This window comes from Leuciscus leuciscus (genome assembly GCF_965113295.1).
Source record: "Leuciscus leuciscus genome assembly, chromosome: 20".
Lineage (NCBI taxonomy): Eukaryota > Metazoa > Chordata > Actinopteri > Cypriniformes > Leuciscidae > Leuciscus > Leuciscus leuciscus.
This window is the reverse complement of record NC_138744.1, coordinates 27,684,172-27,707,118: the sequence shown is the minus strand read 5'-3', so window position 1 is coordinate 27,707,118 and position 22,947 is coordinate 27,684,172. Positions and strand designations below refer to the sequence as shown.

The window sequence follows — 22,947 nt, the reverse complement described above, 5'->3', positions numbered from 1 at the left end:
TAGAGAGTGTCTGTAACTCAGCAGAGGTATATTTGCAGTGATGTTTGTGCAGTGCTCTTGATGGACGGCGCTCTGGACATTTCCATCTGAAGCACCAGCTGTTCTTCTGACAGTCTGTCTGGTACATCAGAACTAACTCATTTATCTCACACATCCCACACACTGCACACGTCAATGTCTCATCCTTCACTGAAGTTCACGTTATTATAGCGTACTGTATATACAGTACATTACAATATATGAAAATGTGCAAGTGTACTTTATAATGAAAGCTTTCAGAATTTTAGATTACCTAACAAAAAATATTTACAGTATAGTAACAGATGCATAATTATATAAAGATCTGAAGAGAATGCATGCAATTTGTTTCACATGAAAAATGCCATTTCAGTATACGTACTTTAAGTGGTCAGTGTGTTACATATAACACATAAAAAATAATATGTGAAAGAATCTGCTTCTTTTTTTTACAACTATAGCTGAAGCATGATACGAATAAAGCACAGTACACTGTAAAAACAAAAAGTATATAATCAATAAGTTAACAATTTATGTTTTTACATTGCTTTAACTCATCTAGAAAGTTAAAAGTCAGTTTAATGTAATTTAATTCAAAATGACTTAAACATCCAAGTTGATTGTACTTAAAAATTTAAGGCAGCAATTTTTGACAATAGTGTTTGATATCAATTAATGTACTATGATATTTGAATGGTGGTTTAAAATACTTCCAAGAATATCAGGGTACTGCCACCGTATGCCCAAACATACAAACATAGTCGTACTAAAACTGTAATACGTCTAAAGGGGCATTCCACGTGATAAGTAAAAAAGAACAAGTCATCTTGTAATTTTACAAGGAAAAAACATAAATTGACATTCCCAGAATTCTCGGTGTGACAGCTCACATTTAATTTTTTATTGAAATAACTTTATTCTTAGTTCTTTTCTTATTAGGTATTCACATTAGAGTTTTATATTACATCTTCTGTTTGTTAAATGACTGTTTATTGCCTTATTTTAGTGTCATTTGTGTTATCATGATTGTGTTCTGTAAGAGAAAAGGCTTTCTCTTTACCACCTCTGTTTTTAAGGTGGTTGTCAATAAAATATATTAGCATTATTTAAATTGATAAAATACATATTTTTTAAAAACGTTACATTTAATTTTAATCTTTAAAACCACTTTTTATGGCAATGACTGCTGCCGTTTTTTTAACCATGCATTTCATGGATTTTTTTTGTAGTATACTGCATATTTTGTTGCTTAACTACACCCAATTAGAACATTACGAATTTCTGCTAAGCAAACAACTCCTCAGACAGGAATCATGGACAGTTTGTCATGCTTGTTCTGCTTGCTAAACGCTGGCCCAAACATTAATGGCTCCTGGCCGTAATTAAAGCTCTTAAGGAAATTACCCTGTGCTGAGTTCTGCGGTGGACTCCATGGCACAATCCCAGGAAGCCTTGCCTCCTCAGACACGCCATCAAAGCCCTGACAGACCGACCCGTTGCCTCTGAGCTCTCCTGACAGCTAGGCTTAGTCAGCAGAGCGCTGGCCCGCCCTGCTCGCATTCTGGGACTTTCCTTAGCCGGTTCAACATATCCCGAAATCCCAGCAGGAAACCTAACAGAAGGATCAATCAAACCATTACAGCAACACAGAATCAGACACACGCTGGACGAGTCTTTCTAGCTGATGCTCTGCCAAAATACAACTGTAATCAGAAGATTCAATACTATAATAATATATGAAGTTCAAAAGAGTCAAATATTATTCCTTACCAGTGATGGGTAAGTTACTCTAAAAAAGTTATTCATTTCTAGCTAACTACATCTTCTATAGTTTAATTAGATCAATGTACTAATTACTCTCTCTAAAAAAGTATTGGATTACTTATTACTAATTACTTTATAAATCTCGTATCAAACTCAACCAGTTGAATAATACAAGGACAGACACAAAACTGCACTTTTGTTTCTTTTAAATAAACAATATACAATTGCATAAAATATTCTTGAACTGGCCAAAGTATTTAAAGGGAGAAGGTTACATTTAAAACATAACTTTTAACATTAAATTGGATGTTAAATCTTCTATTGTTTTATATAGAAGTGTTCTATAGTCTTTACAGAATTTATTGAAATGACATCAGAAGTAACTGTAATTACCTTACTTTACTTTTACAAGGGAAGAGTAATTAAATTACAGTAATTAGATTACTTAGTAAAATAATTACACCCAACACTGTTCCTTACACACAAAAATAACAGGAATATAACATTCAGTCAGTAAAAAAAAAAAAAAAAAAGAAAACTTCATATGGCTGTTGTAGATAGCTACACATAATTTATTAACATAACATAAAACTGATAAATAAATAAATAAAAGTTTTAGCATTTGATGCCGACTTACTGTGGATAACCAAGTAAACTCTGTGTGTGTGTGTGTGTGTGTGTGTGTGTGTGTGTGTGTGTGTGTGTGTGTGTGTGTGTGTGTGTGTGTGTGTGTGTGTGTGTGTGTGTGTGTGTGTGTGTGATTTTGATGGTCATTTTAAAGGCATCAGAAAAAAACAGCAATGCGGTTTATACTCTTATCACATTCACTGCAGCTGCCAAAGGCAAAACTGCATTGAAAAGCGAAATGGAAAAAAAAAGATCAGTCCATCTACCCTATACTTTTGGGGTGAAACATTTTTTTTTGTTGACGGACATTTTAGGGACCCAAGGATGCCATTTTGAAAAACTCAATATGATTCATAAACATGAATGTACTTTACTCCTAAATGTAGTTTCATTTCCAACAGCTAATAATAATTGCTGAGCTTCAAACATGCTAAGACATGTTACCAGTTGACTGTAAATATGACCTGTTAATTGGTAAATGCAATCAGGCCAGAGTGAATTTTTTGTAACTTACTACCATGCAGTGACCATTTCGGATTCATCCTTAAGTGTAAATCAAACTGTCTGTGACTATCAACCAAATCAACCGAAGGGAAAAGCATAATGTTAATGATAAGAAAGAAATGAACTGTGAAAATAATCTAATACCTACAGTCAGCAGATCTATTTCTTGAATCTGTTAAGCCGGAAGGCAGTTTGCTCATTACTAGTGAAATCTTGTGACGAGCTACTGGTCTGAATCGTGCTTCATACATTACACAACTCCTCTGCAAGTGGACAAACCACACACACACACACACACACACACACACACACACACACACACACACACACACACACACACACACACACACACACACACACACACACACACACACAAACGTTCTTGTCTGACGGCCTTGTGATCTCCATACTGTCGGAAAACGCATGGCATACAGTGATAGTCCCAGAGAATGTGTGCTTTGTACAACAATGCCTTTAAAAGTATTATTCTAAATATTCGATTAAAGATTCTAAAGACTAAATCTAATAATTACAATCATTAAAAAAACGAATGCAGATAGATAAACCTAAGCCGATCTAATTCCACGCTGCACGGCTGTTTCTCCATTTCTGTGTTCCCTGCTGTAGTCAGGCAGTAACACACAGCCTCTAGACACAAAATGGCTGTCTTTATCACACATTATACGCTGTCGTTCGGCGTAAAACGGTTAGCAATGCTAAATGCTATGTTTGCTTTCTGCTTTGTCTAATTTCACTAATGGAAATACTTTCTAGTCACATTGCCATCCCCAACTTGTTATGCGTTGCTCAAATTCAATGCATGCTCAAATTAATGAAGATAAATTCTTAAATAGACCTGTAACCGTAGGCTGGGGTTTATCTGGGCCTGTCTGTATCCAGACAGGTCTGAGAGTCTGAGAGTATTGTGTGCTGGGCAGGCGTGGCACTGCAGTGAGAGAGAGAGAGAGAGAGAGAGAGAGAGAGAGAGAGAGAGAGAGAGAGAGAGAGAGAGAGAGAGAGAGAGAGAGAGAGAGAGAGAGAGAGAGAGAGAGAGAGAGAGAGAGAGAGAGAGATGTTTGTTTGTGTGAATGTGTGTGAGAGTGCAAGATTAAAACAAAAAGAGAGTTTCCATTTACACTGGTCCTCTCATGCAGCACAACAAAGTCATATGAGGAGGAAAGAAATGTCGCAGCACTTTTATGACTTTTTTTTAGGAAAGGAAATGTAAGGAAAGTACAAAAGGAAGGGACTTTGTGTTTCAAGCAAAAAAGAGAGAAAGACAGTGAAAAGAATGACAGATAACAAAAAAAGAGAGTAAAAGGAATGACAGATAAAAACAAATCAAAAGAGTCAAAAGAATGACAGAAAAAAAACTAAAAAGAGAGAAAAGGAATGAAAGATTAAAAACTAAAGAAAACATAACAAATGAGAGTCAAAGGAATGACAGACAAAAACAAAACAAAACAAAACAAATGAGAGTCAAATTAATGACAGATAAAAACAAAACAAAAGAGTAAATTGAATGACAGATAAAAAGACAAAAAACGAAACAAAAGCGCAAGTAAAAGGAATGATAGATTTAAAAAACAAAACAAAAAAGAGTAAAATAAATGACTGATAAAAAAACAACAACAAAAAAACACAAAAGTGAGTAAAAGAAATGACAGATTTTAAAAAGAGAGAGTAAATGGAATGACAAATCAAAATAAAACAGAACAGAACAAAAGGAATGACAGATCCAAAAACAAAACAAAAGAGAGTAAAAGGAACGACAGATCAAAAAAACTAAACAAAACAAAAGAGAGTAAAAGGAACGACAGATCAAAAAAACTAAACTAAACAAAAGAGAGTAAAAGGAACGACAGATCAAAAAACTAAACAAAACAAAAGAGAGTAAAAGGAACGACAGATCAAAAAAAACAAAAAAAAACAAAAGAGTAAAAGGAACGACAGATCAAAAAACAAAACAAAAGGGAGTAAAAGGAACGACAGATGAAAAAAACTAAACTAAACAAAAGAGAGTAAAAGGAACGACAGATCAAAAAAACTAAACAAAACAAAAGAGGAGTAAAAGGAACGACAGATCAAAAAACAAAACAAAAGGGAGTAAAAGGAACGACAGATGAAAAAAACTAAACTAAACAAAAGAGAGTAAAAGGAATGACAGATCAAAAAAATAAACAAAAGAGAGTAAAAGGAACGACAGATCAAAAAAACAATAAAAAAATTTTTTATAGAAAAGACAGTACATAACGCAAAGGAATTTGTGTTGCAATAAAATAAAAATAAAAAAGTACTCCCTTCGATGACATGGCATGAATCTGAAAGGAGAGAGTTACTCTTCCTCAGTTATCCTGCACTTCTGAACACAAACTTCACCAACCCTTCTGTTTATCGACCCGTTCACAAAAGCTTATAGTCGCGACTCCAGACCAACAGACCAAACTGCACTGAATCCAAAAGGGGAAATCACTGCTTACATTAAACAAGTGACATCACATTCAGTTCATTTCTGTTAAATGAAGTGGCAAAAATAATGCTTTTTTCAAATCTGGGACTCCCTGCAATAAAAAAATACACGGTGTAATATAATTGACTCCCTGCATTAACATATATATTAGGTAAATAACCTTCTACCTTATGCCCTGCTAAACTGAGCATACGGACAGTGAGGACATTCACCGGAAATGCTTGAGAAAGTCCATTAAAGTTGTCTTCTGCTAATTAGTCCCGCTATAGGCCTCCCTGTAGAATTCACAAAATGCAAGTCATTCTGCAGCCATTCCCTTCCCCTCCTCCCCCATCACCATCTTGCCTTATCATCATCGCTATTAAAAATCCATAAGGACAAGGATCTGTTGAGCTGCATGGTACATGATAAAAATCAGTCATCTTGGAGAAGTAGATTTTGATTGACAGGAGACTGCAGACCCGTTACAGTGGGCGGATCAGAGGGAGAAGAGAAAAGCTGCTCTAGCATGAAGTACAAGGCACACAACATTAACCGCATTATGTAACGATTAGCGGTGATGGCTAATGATGGCCAATAGGTTGGTAAATGATTCAAAAATAATGTTTCAATTTTAGTGCCATTAAAAATTCGGTCCAACACGGCATTTGCTCAGAGCTCTTCGGTCGTTCAGTGTGAAAATGAACCCTGGGTGAAGGTGTATTTTGTGTTTTTGAAAGAACGATGGCTTGAAATGGCTACATAAATGAAGTGCTTTGAAATATAGCATGATGCAAAAGCAAACAGAAACCACAAGAGCAAAAAACAACAAAATGCAAGTAAAATAAAGTATTAACAAATTTAAATGTTCTGCTTTTAACAGCTGCTCTAAAAATTTTGTAAAAAAAAAAAAAAAAAACGTATTATATTTGGTAACACTGTATTTTACAGTGTCTTTATTACATGTTACATGTAGTTACTATAGTAATAACTATACATTATGCAAAATGCAACTAACCTAAACCAAACCCTAATCCTAACCATAACCCCATAGTAAACATGATATAGTTAATTAATATTACTCAGTACTTAAATGTATAATTACACCGTCAAATAAAGTGGGTTACACTGTATTTGGTTACACTTTATTTTAAGGTGTCATTGTTACAGTGTAATGATATATTTAAGGACCGAGAAATATTAATTAACAACATGTATTCTATAGGGTTAGGGTAGGATTAGGGTTTGGTTGTAATTGTGAATGTAATTATGCATAATTTACTACTATTACCATGGTAAGTACATGTAACATGTAACAAGGACAATAAAATAAAGTGTTACCCTTTATTTTAAGGTATCTCTGTTATGCTTTGTTACACTGTTACTATACATTTAAGTACTGAGTAATGTTAAGTAACTAAATCTACTTAGGGTTTAGGGTTTGGATTGGTTTAGGGTTAGTTCAATGTAATTATGCATAATTTATAGTTATTACTATGGTAAATACATGTAACATAACAAAGACACTAAAATAAAGTGTTACCCTTTATTTTAAGGTATCTTTGTTACACTGTAATTATACATTTAAGTACTGAGTAATATTAAGTAACTACATGTACTTAGTACGGTTAGGATTAGGGTTTGGTTTGGTTTAGGGTTAATTGCATGTAATTATGCATAATTTATAGTTGTAACTATATGTAACATGTAACAATGACACTGTAAAACAAAGTGTTACCATGAAGTGTAATTTTATATTTTTGTTTGATAATATATTTGACTGAAATCATGATTCAATTATTAACTACTAAGTTCTATTGAAAAATGATTACCACTTTTCAATCCAAATTGAATTAAGAATTTGGAATTAACTGTGATTTTGCTTCTAAAAGATTTATTTGTACATTTTTGAGGTTTAACAATTGCAAATTGACAAATTAGGATCTGTTCTTCAAAAAATTGTAGAAATATAATTTGCTCAGCAATGAACTGAGAACTTCCTTTGAGATTTTCAGGAAAATGTATTTAATTAACCAACAACATGTAATGCACTGAGATAAATAAATAGCTGTCAAAATATAAATAGATTGAAAGTTCGTATTTTATCCACAGGAAGCAAGAAGATTTAACCAAAGCCTGTGAAAAAGACTGTGAATTTATTTGATTGATAATCTGATTACCGGTGAACACAGCGCGAGTAGAGAGAGGCCGAGGAAATAAAAGAAACGAAAGGAAGCCTGCATGCCGTCGGGGTTATATTTGCTGAAAAGATCTCTTGGCATGCCAGCCTGGTGCTTTCACACCATTCAAAGACACACACTCGCTCTCACACACAGTGACACAATGGACACGCGGCCACTCTTCTACCTGTCAGTCTAAACAAAGAGAGGAAAGGAAATATAACTGTGCTTCTCAGCAGACACTGCAGAGCTGGCCAGCGGAGAGCATGACAAAGCAAACACTGGATCTTTTATTCACAATGAGTAAATTATAGAACATTTTCATGTGCTCATTTTTGCACACATTTGATTTAGCTTTACAAGGAATGCATACTTTCACTTTGTTTATTTTATATGTAGCCAAGACTATAGTGAGTTTAGCTATAAATTCGTTTTTTTCGTGCCCAAAACACTCCAAAGATGACAAAAACTGTAAAAAAAATAAATAAATAAATATTCAATCAGAAACGGAGTAGCACTTTAAAAAAATCGGTAACACTTTACAATAAGGTTTCATTAGTTAACATTAGTTAATACATTAGCAATACATTTGTTACTGCATTTATTCATCTTTGTTAATGTTAGATAATAAAAATACAGCTGTTCATTGTTTGTTCATGTTAGTTCACAGTGCATTAACTAATGTTAACAAATACAACCTTTGATTTTAATAATGTATTAGTAAATGTTGAACAAAGATTAATAAATGCTGTATAGTGCAGTTCATTATTAGTTCATGATAACTAATGCAATTAACTAATGTTAACTTATGAAACTTTATCGTAAAATGTTAAAGTGTTAAAAGTGCTACTCTGTTTCTGATTGAATATTTTTTACAGTTTTTCCTCATCTTTGGAGTGTTTTGGGCACGAAAAAAATGATTTATAGCTAAACTTTACTATAGTCTAGGCTACATACAAATAAATAAAGTGAAAGTATGCATTCCTTGTAAAGAAAAATCTAAGCAAATAATTGTAAATAATATTATACATGTATTAATAATTGTATGAGTATGACTATGCACAGTATGAGTTTTAGTGTCAGCTGATACTTTTTCAGCTTCTGTTCGTAATCATGAAAGCATAAACAACAAGAAAATAGGGTAACACTTTATTTTACAGTGTCATTGTTACATATGTTACATGTAGTTACTATAGTAATAACTATAAATTATGCATAATTATATGCAACTAAACCAAACCCTAATCCTAACCCTGTACATGTAGTTACTTAATATGTAATAATAAATAGTATGATTAATCATTATAAACAGTATAATAATAATGTAGTAATAAATGAATAATTACAGGGTAACAAAGACACCTTAAAATAAAGTGCAACCGAAAATTGTTTGAAATTGACATCACTTGTTTATGAGATTTTCAGTGATGCATATGGGTTGGTTTTATGCCAAAAAATCATTAAAATATGGACAAAATTAGATATTATTATTGCAATGCTTACTCTTTATAGGATCCACATGGTCTTGTGTAACATCATTCAGGAAGTTCAATTCTGCAGAAAAAGCACACAAAAAAAAACACAAGGAACTTTATTGTTAAAACTTTACTGTGCAGTTAAACATATCAAACAGGCACTGAGATGAATTTTTGACACTCATTGTTGACGCAATTATACTGAATTATAAAACAGCAAAACTAATGTATGGGATAATGTCTCTGAAATTGATTTAAAAAGTGGTGAACTGTAATTAAATATTTAAATGTCAATTTCAGTTTCTAAAGGGAGATTCGGTTGACTGATTTTAAATAGAAGGTTAAATGTGCATGAAATGATTGGGAAATGCAGTGCAGGAATCCTGAACGCCACAGCTTGAGGAAAATCTATGAGACAGCACTTCCGGCCTAACACACATTTGAATACACATAAAAGGGGGAACAAATATTCCAAACATATAACTATTTGATCAGCAGGTTTGGGGCACTTTTTTCACTGTGACGGAGTGAGAGTGACAGAAAAGAGAGAAATACAGCAGGCGGAGAGCGAGAGAGAGAGAGAGAGAGAGAGAGAGAGAGAGAGAGAGAGAGAGAGAGAGAGAGAGAGAGAGAGAGAGAAAGGGGGAGTAGGAGGACATAGACACAGAAACAGAAAGGTAAGACAGTAGAAGAAGACGCCGGTGTATTTCTGGCTTTGTCCATGAGGGGGAGGGTTTCGAGGGACTCGTTTTTCAAAGTTAACAGTGTCATTAATCACCTGGCTCACACTCGGGCTCGATATGAGATTTAAACCGTATGATTACACTCATTGATCGAGCGCAGGTTTTCTCCAGCTGTCTGCTCAGTGCTGTTCCGGACCCGTTCTTTATTAATTGACTAAACGATTCAAGGACAAAAGCTGACAAACTGGACCATGAATAATTCTCCCTTCACTTTGCACTGCTAGAATCACATGAATGTATTAGTCAGGCTATCATTTTCATGAAGAGAAGATCCACTCTAATGGACTTATGATTTGTGATCGTGTGACACGCAATGATTGTGATCACAATGACTCATCTTTTCATCACTGAATGTGAAATATTGTTTTGTGTTTCCAGAGAAATCCCCTAAAATGTTCCCACAAAGAGAGCATCTATCTATCTATCTATCTATCTATCTATCTATCTATCTATCTATCTATCTATCTATCTATCTATCTATCTATCTATCTATCTATATCTATCTTTCTATCTATCTAATAAGTGTGTCCCTAGTATGTTGAAAATAGTATGCCAGAAGTCCCCGGATGGTCTACTATTCCCGGTGGATTTTCGAAGTGTGGATCGATGCTCACTATAAAGGCTAATATTGCCCACAACCCGTTACGCTTTGGAGGAGGAACTACAAACACGAGTAAAAAATGTAACATGGTGGATGTGCGTGACCAACAGTTAAGTAGAGAGGAAAGGGTAAAGGGGTTTGAGTGACTAATAATCAACATTTAAGCTGATAAAAAAAAAAAAAAATTATGCAATGTTATCTGTGTTATATTTCATCTGCAACTTTTATAAAGATCCATTTGGCCATTAGCTTGTAAATGCATAGTTATGCATGAATATGAGGAGAGTCTCCGCATTAAAGACCCGTGACTGGCAGATCAACGCAACTCTGCATTTCTCTCCGATACGGTAGGAAATTAAATGTGGAGGATTTTATCTTTGACAAGATGATTGACAGGTCAGTTTATGCGTGTAAAAGAGAGCAACCGTTAAAGACACAATTGTATGACGTGATAGTTTGTCCCAAAGCTTGTCTACTCTTCTGCTACACACTCAAAAGTATCTACTTGTTCTTCACAAAAAGAGTACATACTTTTAGGGCGTAGTATAAGTAGACGAATTGAGACGCAGCAAATGTCTGTCTGTCCATCTGTCAGTATAAAATATAATGAATAAATATTTTGTCTGTTTGATCATTTGTTCTTGAACAAAATATTTATACATTATATTTATACATTATGTGGACGGATGGACAGATAGACAGACAGGTCGGTTGATTGATTGATTGATTGATTGAATTATTTATACATTATATTTATTATTATTACAGGTAGACAGATAGATAGATAGATAGATAGATAGATAGATAGATAGATAGATAGATAGATAGATAGATAGATAGATAGATAGATAGATAGATAAAAAAGCTAAACATTAATTGTATTTAGTTAATAAGCTATATGTTTTTATAAATCTAATCATTTGCACATTTGAAACTGATCTTAGTATGACTTAGTATTTGTGGAATGCCTATGAATCAGCTGACGGCTGCAGACACACACACACACACACACGCACACGCACACGCACACACACACACACACACACACACACACACACACACACACACACACACACACACACACACACACACACACACACACACACACACACACACACACACACACACACACACACAGCTAAAATGTCCAGCACAGCTGTTTTTCCTCTACGAGGCACACGCATGTTGATTATTTGACAGAACACCATTAGTGCCTTTAAAAGACGGTTAGTGGTGTGGACTACAGGCTGAGTACGCTTAAGTGTACAGTATATTAACCTTCTCTCTTTCACATAATTGCTGCCTTCCTGCATGCTGATTCGATCTGTGAGGCTTCGCTTCTTGAATTACAGGAAAGGGTATTCCTCCAGCAGATATTGTTTATGATTCATATGAGTATAATTGTGTTGATTATAAAAATGACTGTTAACATAATTCTTTTAAAGACAAGAATCTATGACTGTGAATTCTTAAAAAAAAAAAAAAAAAAAGTAGGATGAATAAACGAATGAGTGTGGGGGGAAAAGGCATTTTCACAGAGATAATTACAATTAATTGCATCACACTGATGATTTTAATTGAGATATTCAGATATTTCTCTAACAGAGTAAAGAAGCGCTCACAGCTTGGTGGAAGCTGATAAAAGACTATCTGTCCACAACCTTTTAAAATTAGCATGGGAAACTGGAGCAGCCAAAAAGGAGACTTTAATTTTACAGAATTATTGTGACACCCAGGGGCATGGAGCAAATGATTGCTGCCTGTTCTAAATTGTGTAAAAATATAGTTTGCCATACGGACTAGGCCGTCATTGCCGCTATACTGGAGCAATCTAGATCAACACATCGCTTTACATAAAGAGTGACTCAGAGTGTAATAGTGTTTAAAAGATAATTATTCATGTGAGCAGTTCGGTGCAGTGTGATGAATATAACCGAAGAAAGAGCTGAGGAGAGAAACAACTGAAGACACACATGACAAGAGTGTTAAAGACAGACCTGACAGAACGGCTGCGATTAACATTTTAAACCTTGATTTTTTTCCCCTCTTCCCTCATCTGCCTCCCCTTCCAGAACCCTTGACACTCAAGGGATTATTTTTCATCTCATATCCGCTGTTAAGTTATATTCCAGTCTGGCAGGAGTCAATTGAAGTCTGTTTTGCAGATAGAGGGAATTAAGAAAATCTGATTGTGTTTGTACAGGTGAAATGATCAAAGGAAAAGAAAATGTCTTTTATTGGATATTCCCTTTTCTAAAGCTGGTTTCCATATGAAAAATGCTAAGGTGACAATATTGATTTCTCCATCAGAACCAGTGAAATATCATTATAGTGTGTTTTTACTGTGTCAAAAATGTTGATTTTTGATGTATAGACAGTTTTAAGTTATTATTACAATTTATATAACTTTGTTTAATAACTTAGTTTATTATATTATTGCATTATATTATATATATATATATATATATATATATATATATATATTATATATTATATTATATATTATATATTATATTATATTATATTATATTATATTATATTATATTATATTATATTATATTATATTATATTATATTACATTATATTATATTATTATTATAACCACGGATTACATTTTTTATTACATCATCGTCATGTATGCTGTAACCATATTTTCAATATAAAAAAATCATCCAAAAAAATACTGGTTGCATTTAAAAAAAAACTATAATTGTCAAAACTGATTCAAACCCAATTCAATATTGTGTGGAAATGAATTTCCACCACAACAAACAATTTTGCCACTAACAAAGTTTAAAAAAAATTTTTATGTGAACCTTTATTAAGGAGACATGTGTCAGCGAATAGCATTGAGATGAAATTTAAATATTTCTATTGTGCTTTATATCTAATCAATATTTTGCAGATTATTGTTAACATTTTCCTGGTTAAATAAATAAATAAATAAATTTTGTATTTTTACACTATATAATTAATGTTCTATTCATTATAGCCAAGTATAAATCTCATCAATTTATGGTTTTTACGCATTTTTACATTTATTCCAAAAGAATAACTTCAGGCAGTAACAATTCAAACTATATATTTTATTAGTGAACTGATTATCAGCTGCTCTTTTCAAAAGTCAACTTATTTTCATCAGTCATGAAGCTCGGTAAACACGACAATGTAGTCTACCAATCTGACTGCTCACTTAAAACCCCCACAGGCGTCATGTTTTCAGGCAATTTCAAGTTTGATTTTGACGTGACATAAAGCAGTGATATCTAATTGGGTGAGTTGTTTACTTACTTTTAAAGTAGTCTTCCCATTAACTCCATCAGTGTCTTCATTCAAGGCCGATTTGCGAACGCGCCAGAAAACAAGAGGCGGGATTTATCGCACAAACCAATCATATCCAATTATAACCGATATTATCCAACCACAGCCCATTGCCTTCTCTCATGTGACTTTACCCCATTCATAGGGCGTCTGTTAAAAGTCAATGGGCTCAGGGGAAGCACGAGTCCCGCTGTAACTTTACCTGCTGGTGTCACTATTGAACAGCGCTACTTTAGAAAAATTAGTGATTTATACACCTTATTAATGTCACATTTTGTAATATTTGCATTGTTTTATTTTTGTAACATAGATTATTTTGTAATCCAATTTATTTGAGGATATACTGCCTCCCTTGCCTTTGAGTAACACCCCTTATTTATTTATTTATTTATTTTCAGGATATCATCAAACACAACTTGAGATGTGGTGAAAAATGTTCAGGATGTTCTTGACAAAAGCAACATCATTTTCTTCAGTCCACTGTTGGACATTAGTGGACAAATTAAATAATGACAGTGTGAAAAGTGATTTTCTAAATGTCCACAGGAACAAAAGTGCCCATAATAATACTACTAATAAAAGTAAAATACACCCAATTGAATGCACATTTTTCTTACATTCCTCAGTCAGAATTCATGGAAAGGAAGCATCCGTTATCCTCAAGCAGCAAAAGTAGAATTGCTGACAGTTTGTGGCTAAGTTTGGGCCCAGCAGCAGAAAATCCCCCACTGAGGAGGTATGGGTGTGAAATCCATTTAAGACTGCCGCGGGCACAAGCAATGTCATCCTGTAGAAAACAGGCTGTGAAAACTAGTGCTACAAGCCCTTTGTGTGTCACTCTATCACAACTGTGCAGAGTAGAGCAGGATCTAATGTGTTCGATGGCTGCACGGATAAAGTGTGAAGGTTAGTTGTGCGAATATGAATGTGCAATTGTTTTTTATACGGTGAGGAGAAAGGGTCAGTGCAGAGCCAGAGAGGGAGTGCGGAACAGAATTACTTCAAAGCTGCGGTTATTCAGGTCTTGCCGTCGATTAAAGCACACATATTAAGAGCGCGTGAAGAGCTCTTCTCTGGATTAAAGAGCCACGGCAATTCAGGTTTCACGGCAACCGTTTCCGAAATCTGCTCTGATCCACACTTCACATAAACCCACAGGAGAACAGTTCAATGGCATATCAGCACTGATTTAGGACAAAATGTTCATCTTTGTTACCTGATGTCCATTTTGTTTGCCTGTTTTGCCTCGAGTGCACAATTTCATTATTACCATCAAAGCTTGTCTTCTGGCATTCCATGAAAAATGCCAATTATCCTCATGTCATAATCCGAGTGTTGACACACTCATGATGTCGACAGCACACTAATGCCATGTAACTAATCCTCTTATACACAGGCAATGCAAATTCAATGCATAAATATTGATTGTTTTTACAATTTTCATCTACATTATTCATAAATTACAAATTTGGATTCTTTGGGATTTGGACCTGCACATTTGTGGAGTCAAAGAACAGTATTTTAAGCATTGTTAGCCAACTATGGTCACAAATTCCATTGATCTCTGTTGGTAACAACGGAACTTGCAATCATATTTGCTTTTGGAAAACTCACCCCACACCAGTAGCCCCAACAACTTAGAAGAAATGGATATTTTTCCAAGATATAGAAAGTTACCAGAAAATGGCTGCCAGTTTAGAAAAGAGACTCATATAAGTAGGCCATTCATAGGTGAATTTCAAAATTAGCAACATTGCTCAACCAACCCAATCTTATGTTAAAATGTAGATATTTTATGCACTGGCAAATTAGTAAATTCGTATGAATTTGTATGATTTGAGTCATATGAAAATAAGATTTTTAGAAAAAAAGTATGCACGAAGTTGGCCGTAAACCTCAACCTAAACTTCAGTTGGACGTAAGCAGATCTCACAAAAACGTATGAATGAGATCATATACAAATTCGCTAAAATGTAAAATAGTTATTTTATTGCCAGCTTAACCAATAGCAGCTTTATATCTGACCAACGACAGTTGGCGAATATTTAAAAAACCTGTTTGACATTACGAAAACATTCATTCTATTGGCTATTCCATTTGTAGTGGGGCAGAAATCACGCATTTGACCTTCAAAAAAGAAAAATACAAAAGCTTTCAACGCAATACTAAATTGTCCCAATTAATACCAAAGATGTCGGATAAATTTCACTAATTTTAGGCTTTCACCGTCCAATGCGCAACTGAGAAACTGAATATTACATCAATTTCCCAATCCCAATTTCCCCTGACATCTGTTAGGAGTGCTGTCTTGGACAGAAAAAGGTAGCTCCTACTGAAGATAAAATCTAGTAAATCTTCAGCAGTTTTAACATGGATTTGTAGTGTGATTTACGCTCCTGACCCTTTTGTAGCATGCTAAGCTGTAGAAATGAAAGTAAAGGGAGTGGATGGGAGGGGGAGGAGGAGAGAGATGAACTGAGGGGAGGAGATGGAGTGAGTTCATATGAGGCTGAGTCTACAGTTCAAGCCAAATTCTTCCACTCTACTGAACACAAAACCGATGACTCCGTGAACTACAAAGCATTGGGAAATATGGCAAAGGATTGCCAGTAGTGTACTCATGTATTTCATTTAAAGTGGATCACCAATCCTGACTAGTCGATTCTGTGCTAATCAGCATTTTCAGACAAATCTAAACATGTGTGAGTCAAATGGACCAAAAAGCAAAGGATTTGCTCCTAATAAGGAACAAAAGGTGAGTATACACTATTGTGTTGTGTACCAAGTCCTGTTCTTCAGATAAGAATGGTGCACAATACCTCCTCACAGTTCTGGCACCGGCATCTGAAAAGCTGAAAAAACCCTTCTCTGATAAAGGCTCTTACAGTTGGTAGAGCTACGAACAGATAAAACCAAGGTGAAACCTATAAAAATAGCTCAATTAAACCTCAATCAAACTCAGCCTTGTTAAACAGAACTAATATTATCCTTGTCATAATAATTACGAAAATTTCCCGCCAGTAACTCCCGTGGTGATACCTCACCTTTTGATATGGAAATAAGTGAGCACGGATTCGGCACGTTTCCGCTAGGCAGTTGAGGAGGACAATGAGAGGAGGGAGAAACGGAGGAGAGAAAGAGAGAGCGGAAAGGCCAGACAACCCCTCGGTAAACGAGTGTGATGGAATGTGGGTCTTTGGGAAGCGCTTTACAATCAGCGACATGGTTTGGTCTTGCCACATTATGGTAAATGAATGACTACTCTTACAGTCATAGCTCCCATGGTTGAGGATAAATAATGGATAGAGATGAAAAATCTATCAATAGTTAATTCCCAGCAAATTCCCAGCATGATAAAATTCCATCTTATATTTAAGAAATGCAGGATCGTGTCATTGGAATTGCTCCTTGAGGAACTGAATTTTGTCGTTTAAAATGCTGATAAGCTAAAGAAAATTATATGAACAATTTCATAGCAACAGCATCAAGTGTAGTACTATACAGGAAATCTTACAGGAGTCTTCTAGGAAATGAAACTAGGTGAAAGACAGCAAAGTATAAAAGAAGAAAGTGCTTACCTTCGTGTATAAGTGCATCAGAACACTGGAGACTCATAAACACACAGGTGCACGCACACACGTCCTGGTGCGAGCAACCAGACAGACAAGAGAACCCATCATTGTTCTCCACTTTCTCCACCCACACAAAGCCCACGCAGCGAGTGTGTGTGCAGATATGCAGGAGCAGCAGCAGAGAACATACACACACATAGAGGAACACGCGTGTGTGGTGTGTCTGAGTGTGACAGCGTGAGAGGCTGCACACAAAGAACTCAGAGGAGACTCCAATGCGGGTCACATGACACGCGTACGTGTGCCTGAGTGCAAGTATGTACATGAAAACGCATGCTGGTGCGTGTGTGCATGTAAATGAAGAGGAAACAAATGAAGGGAAACCCTACACACACCGCATAGTGTGGATATAGAGCACGTCTGTTTTACGAGGCCCTCGGGGAGTGCAGATGCTCAACGCACACACACAATCACCCTCCCTGTATTATTAATAACTTTTAATGGTTCCATTACATGGAATATTGGCTGCATTGCTTTAGCATGGATGAGTGTCAGAATTCATAAGAGCAAGCAAAGAGAGAACAGCCTCCAGTCAGCTTGCTCTCTAATGTGCCATCATTCTGTTGAACACTATATCTATAATTTCTTTAACGATATATAGATATGCCGAGTAATGCATGAAATTAATTGTAATTAATAATATATTTGCTGACAAATAAAATGTAAAGATAATTGAAATGCATTGCATTATTGTGTGAAATAAAATAAAAACGGAATCAAATTTACTAACTAAACTACAAAATTTGCATTATTTTTGCTATATTAAAATTGGATTGTGTCCGTAAACAGATATTATCCCAGTATGAAGTAACTGTTTGATAAATGTAAGAAAATAGAGAAAGAAGAAAAAAATATTTTTTTAATAACACAGTTAAGTCCCAAACGAGCTAATGATCTGAATCAGGTGTGTTAAAGAAAAACATACAAAATGTGCAATGCTGTGGTTCTCCAGGACCAGGATTGAAAACCACTGGATAGAGCATATAGCTCAGGCTAATTCCGGCATAGGAAACCAATCAATGAGAAAAATGAGGTAGTGTGCATGTGTGAGAGAGAAAGAGAGAGATAGAGATGGGTGGAGGGGGATGGGAGGCATGTTATCTCTTTAATAGACTAATCAGCGTTGGTATTGTGCATTTGCTCTGCTGAGAAGCTTTTGTCTGATATCGGCATTATTGTGGCACTGAATAGAATTTAGTATTAGCGAGTGCTGTGCTGAGGATTAACCAATAGAATAATGCATGCCAATACATTCCTTCACGTAAAGGCGATTTTCATAATAACGTAATTGACGTTAATAATAATGGCTTGTTTTAAATCAATATTCTGCAGATTTAAATGGGGTTTTCGATACTTTATTGCCACTTTGAGCACTCTTGTTTAAAGGGCCAATTGTTGTATTAAGGAGATTTTAAAGAGGCTTGTTGGAGGTTAATTACTTTTATGAGACAAAAATTGGTCATATGTGTTTATCCAGTGATTTATTACTGTATTAATGTAGTAGCTGAATCATTTTGTATATTAAAATGACTGTGATAACATGAAATACTAGATAAATGGGCAGAATTTATCAAATTTAAAAAAGAGAAAATTAAACTGATAAATCAGTTCTAATATGTGCTTTTGCATTGCAAAAATGCTGTTGCTCTAATAGAAAGATCACTGAAATTAATGACTACTTTATGAATTCATGAATATTAATTATGTGTCATTTATAAATCTGGCCATTGTAACTCTGTACCAAAAAAACGAGTGAAGGAAACCTTGAATGTTCAACATGTAAATGCAATCTGATCGCAAAACCTCCACTCAGTCAACACAAAGCAAACGCCACTCATTAGCTTTACGTACAGGTACTGCACACACACACACCTTTTTCTCCTGACATCTTTTAAAACGTGTCTAACATAATTCGCATTGCACAAACACAGACGGAAAATGCATTAATTAGAAAATGAATTGCTTTCAAACTGCCTTTGTTAACGGTTATGGTTTAGAGAACAAAGACGAGGAACCTCCCTGGTGCGCTGGTGATTCTGCCTACACACTTCCTGAGCTCCTCACCATATAGCGCACATCCATCCTCGGAGGAATTCTCTGTCAATCACTGAGCCTGTGGGCAGCTCTGCCTCTACGGCCATTTTGTGAGCGGATCCTCAAGGAGGGATTCGTATTATAGAGATAGATTAATGCTATTATTATTTAACGATCCAAAAAGCTCATTCATATATAGATCCTATATAGATCCTATATAGATCCTATATATATTACGTTAAAGTAAATGCAGAATACTGAAGATGGAAAATACAAAAAAAATTTCCCCTTTTCTGTCTGTCTTTGTCTTACACGCTTATACTGTTTTCCAGCACCCTAAAGCAGCTGTATATACAGTATGAACACTGTCACTCACTAGTATTGCAATAATGGCCTCTGACATTGGAATAAAAGTCAGCCATGCAAGCCATGAAATAGTTGGTCTTAAATGAATCTTTTGCTTTGCAGTGCCACTCATTTACAAATGACATTAATTGCCTCTTATACAAGAAAAAACCAACAGCGTTACACAACCGCTCGCAGACACACAGCTTAGGTAAATCCTCACGGTTAGTCCAGCATTCGGTTGCGTACGCACCACACCCAAAGCCACAGTGAGCATATGGAGCGCAACTGAGTCCAAATGGTACACTGAACAAGCACTAAAATCCAAATAATGTGTATGAGAGCTAAATCGTGTTTTGTTTAGGGAGCAATGCAAGTGAATTTTAAACATGGCTTAAAATGAACCTTGACAGATGTCAGTGAGTCATCTTCAATTAGGATAATGAGAAACAGGCCTAAATATAATTCCGTCTATGGCCATTTTGAAAGGTTTCAATAAGCTGGAATTTTCTAGGAACTCATCAGTTAGTGTTTCTTCAGGGTGTGATGAACATACGAGCAGAGAAATGCACAAGCGTAACCAAATCGCTGTTTGTAGAGCAGCTAGGTGCCACAATAGGGTCCATTTATTCAGGGCATCATGCAAACCCATGTATGAATTGCACGCCGGGCGGAATCTTATTGCTTTATGAGGCTCATTCTACATCATCAAGTTGCCATTATCATTTGTCCATTCTATTCACAAGATGGCATTAAATGTGCACCACACACTTGCATATGTGCCCGTGATACGCATACGTGTCCGTGAATAATGGAAATGTAGTCGACTGACACTGACATCCTTGTGTTAAATACGTAACGTTCAACCCAATACAGAGAAATTCAGCAATCTTAGCTTTAGTACATAATTCATGTGCACTTCAAATTATTTATTTGTTGATAAACTAAATTCATGGTGAATAGTAAATACTTTTCATAGTCACTGATGCTCAGAAATGAGCATACATGAGCATACATTCAGTAAGACAATTTTCTTTGGCACATCTGCGATAAAGTGCATATCAGTGGATGCTGTTTGGTAGTACGGGGCAAATGGCCTTTCGCATTACGGTAAGCTGAGAACAGGAAATGTCAGAGTAGACTCCTGTGAGGATGGACGCAGGTGAGAGACGCAGGCTAATGTACCTGAGTTCCCTCGGCTCACTAATGAAGCCTCCCACTGACAAACACACACAGAGATACATAGCACACATACATTTCCTTTACCTAAATACACAGACACATAGATGTTCCGATAGCACATACACAAAAAGTATTTTAGATACATAGATTCCTGTGAATATTAAAACGTTGCACAGTGAATTTGTAGCACAGATAGTATTTTGATAAAGGTTAATTTGTATGCAGGCCAACAGGAAGAGTCAACTACCGCCTAGATAGTGCGACCACACCTGACCTCTGACTAGTTCTCTTAGAGACATTGGCCTCCCAGGTTTCCCCACATTAAAACCACAGCTAAGCACAGAGGCTAAACTTTATCTACGGGGTCTCTGCATTGTCTCTCACTTCTAGCCTTAAATGGCTCTATCTATTCCATAGGGCAGGGCTTACTAAATCTCTCTGCATCTATAGAGCAGCTGCCTCCTGCACCTTCACATTGATGAAAAGGCGACTTATATACTCATAATGACTTCAGCTAGTTCTATTCTCGCTGCTTTATCTCACCCAAAGGAGTATGTGTGAGAATGAGTGCATACTGTCTGAACACATTCGTGTCCATGTGTATGTATTTGCATGTGAACCGCTTCCGATTCCTTGCGGTGAACAGGGCTTGTGCAGTGATTTCTGGACAGCCTTTGCGGTGTTACATAAAATTGATCACATAAAGGTGTGCGTTTCTCTCGGCCACATGCGTTTTCCGTATTTTCGAAAATTCAGAGGGGATCTTTGAAAAGTCTCATTGTTTAAGGGAACCCAAAGGGACAGTCCCTCGTCCACATCACGGCTTGACAGAGAAGTCACTGTTCTTAGTGTGATGCTACAGTGGACAGATTGGCACAAAAATGTGATAGACCGTTATACAGAGAGAACTTGCACTTTTAAAGGGCATCACCGGTGATGTGCACAAGACACACACTCCAAATAAAGGAAGTATGGTCTGCAGGGCCTCAGGCATTAGAGCATACACACATAGACAATGTCAATGACTGTGTGTAGTACATGTGTGTCTGTGTGCGTGTGTGTGTGTGTGTGTGTGCTTGGCGCTTGCACTTACCCCTCGGACTCCCTCATGATCATTGCAGACAGTTGTGTTGATTGTGTCCCGTCGCTTCCATGAGCGTTCCCAGCTCTGATCTCACACACACTCTCTTTCATACTTCCTTCCTCTCGCTCTTGTTCACTAACTATGTTTCTGTCTCCATCCTTGCTTCCTACCTCCACTCACACACTCACACGCTCCAGGAGAATGTGATCGGTAGCCTCACCCTGGCACAGAGAGTAGGGAGACACATGGGAGGGGTGTTTTGTAATCTGCCAGGTTGTACCACCCACGGGAGAGCGCTGACAAGAGGGGGAACGGGAAAAGGGGAGGGAGAGAGGAAGCCGTAAGCGCTCTCCATCTATACCAACACCAACACCCTCTGTCTGACTGTGAGTGGTCTCTCCCACCTTCCGATTGGAGCTCCTGCCTTGTCTTCATTAAAATTCTTGCAAAAAAAAAAAGAGTAGAAACAAGGGGAATGCCTTCACACTGGAGATTGATTCAACTATTGGTATTTGCCTAAACATAAGGATTAGGATAAGTCATCGAGACATGCTAGAATGAGCACGCTACCATCACTGTGCTGTGCATGAGCTGATGAAGCAGCATGTACGAGCTTGCGGTGGGGGTAAAATTGGTGTACATGACAGTAGAGTCACTGTGCGCACGAGAAAGCAAGTGTCTTTCATCCAAAAACAGCTTATTTAATATGGTAAATTAGCACTCAAGCAGGTAAAAAATAAATCAATGCTAATGGCACTAAATTGAGGGATCATGTGCCTAGGGGTTGACGCCATGATGACGTAGGCTGTTTCTCACTACGTGCTTCATTATAGCATTTCATTTACTCACTGACTAGTGTCTGGAAAACAATGACCCTGTGTCATGATTTGGAGGAAATGACATGTAAGTGCAGTTACAGTACGCAGAATGTGTGGCTTCGACTGTGTGCGGCTGCGTTCTTGCATCTGGGTTTGTTGGGTGGGGTTTT

The 22,947-nt window shown here is 36.2% G+C and overlaps 1 protein-coding gene across 2 annotated transcripts; it reads right to left on the bottom strand.

Annotated features, from left to right (window-relative positions):
- Window positions 1-1,283: 1,283 nt before the first annotated feature.
- Window positions 1,284-22,172, bottom strand: LOC309484219 (uncharacterized protein). 2 transcript variants are annotated; one of them, XR_014200736.1, is made up of 3 exons: window positions 21,969-22,172; window positions 9,046-9,096; window positions 1,284-1,630 (listed from the first exon to the last, which is right to left on the bottom strand). XR_014200736.1 is itself a non-coding variant. In XM_082150511.1 (3 exons), exons 1-3 carry the CDS (start codon window positions 17,577-17,579, stop codon window positions 1,548-1,550), a joined length of 453 nt encoding a protein of 150 aa, XP_082006637.1. In that variant the 5' UTR covers window positions 17,580-18,151; the 3' UTR covers window positions 1,284-1,547. The 2 variants fall into 2 exon arrangements, 1 of the variants encoding a protein (XP_082006637.1); XM_082150511.1 differs by lacking the exon at window positions 21,969-22,172 and adding an exon at window positions 17,261-18,151.
- Window positions 22,173-22,947: the final 775 nt, after the last annotated feature.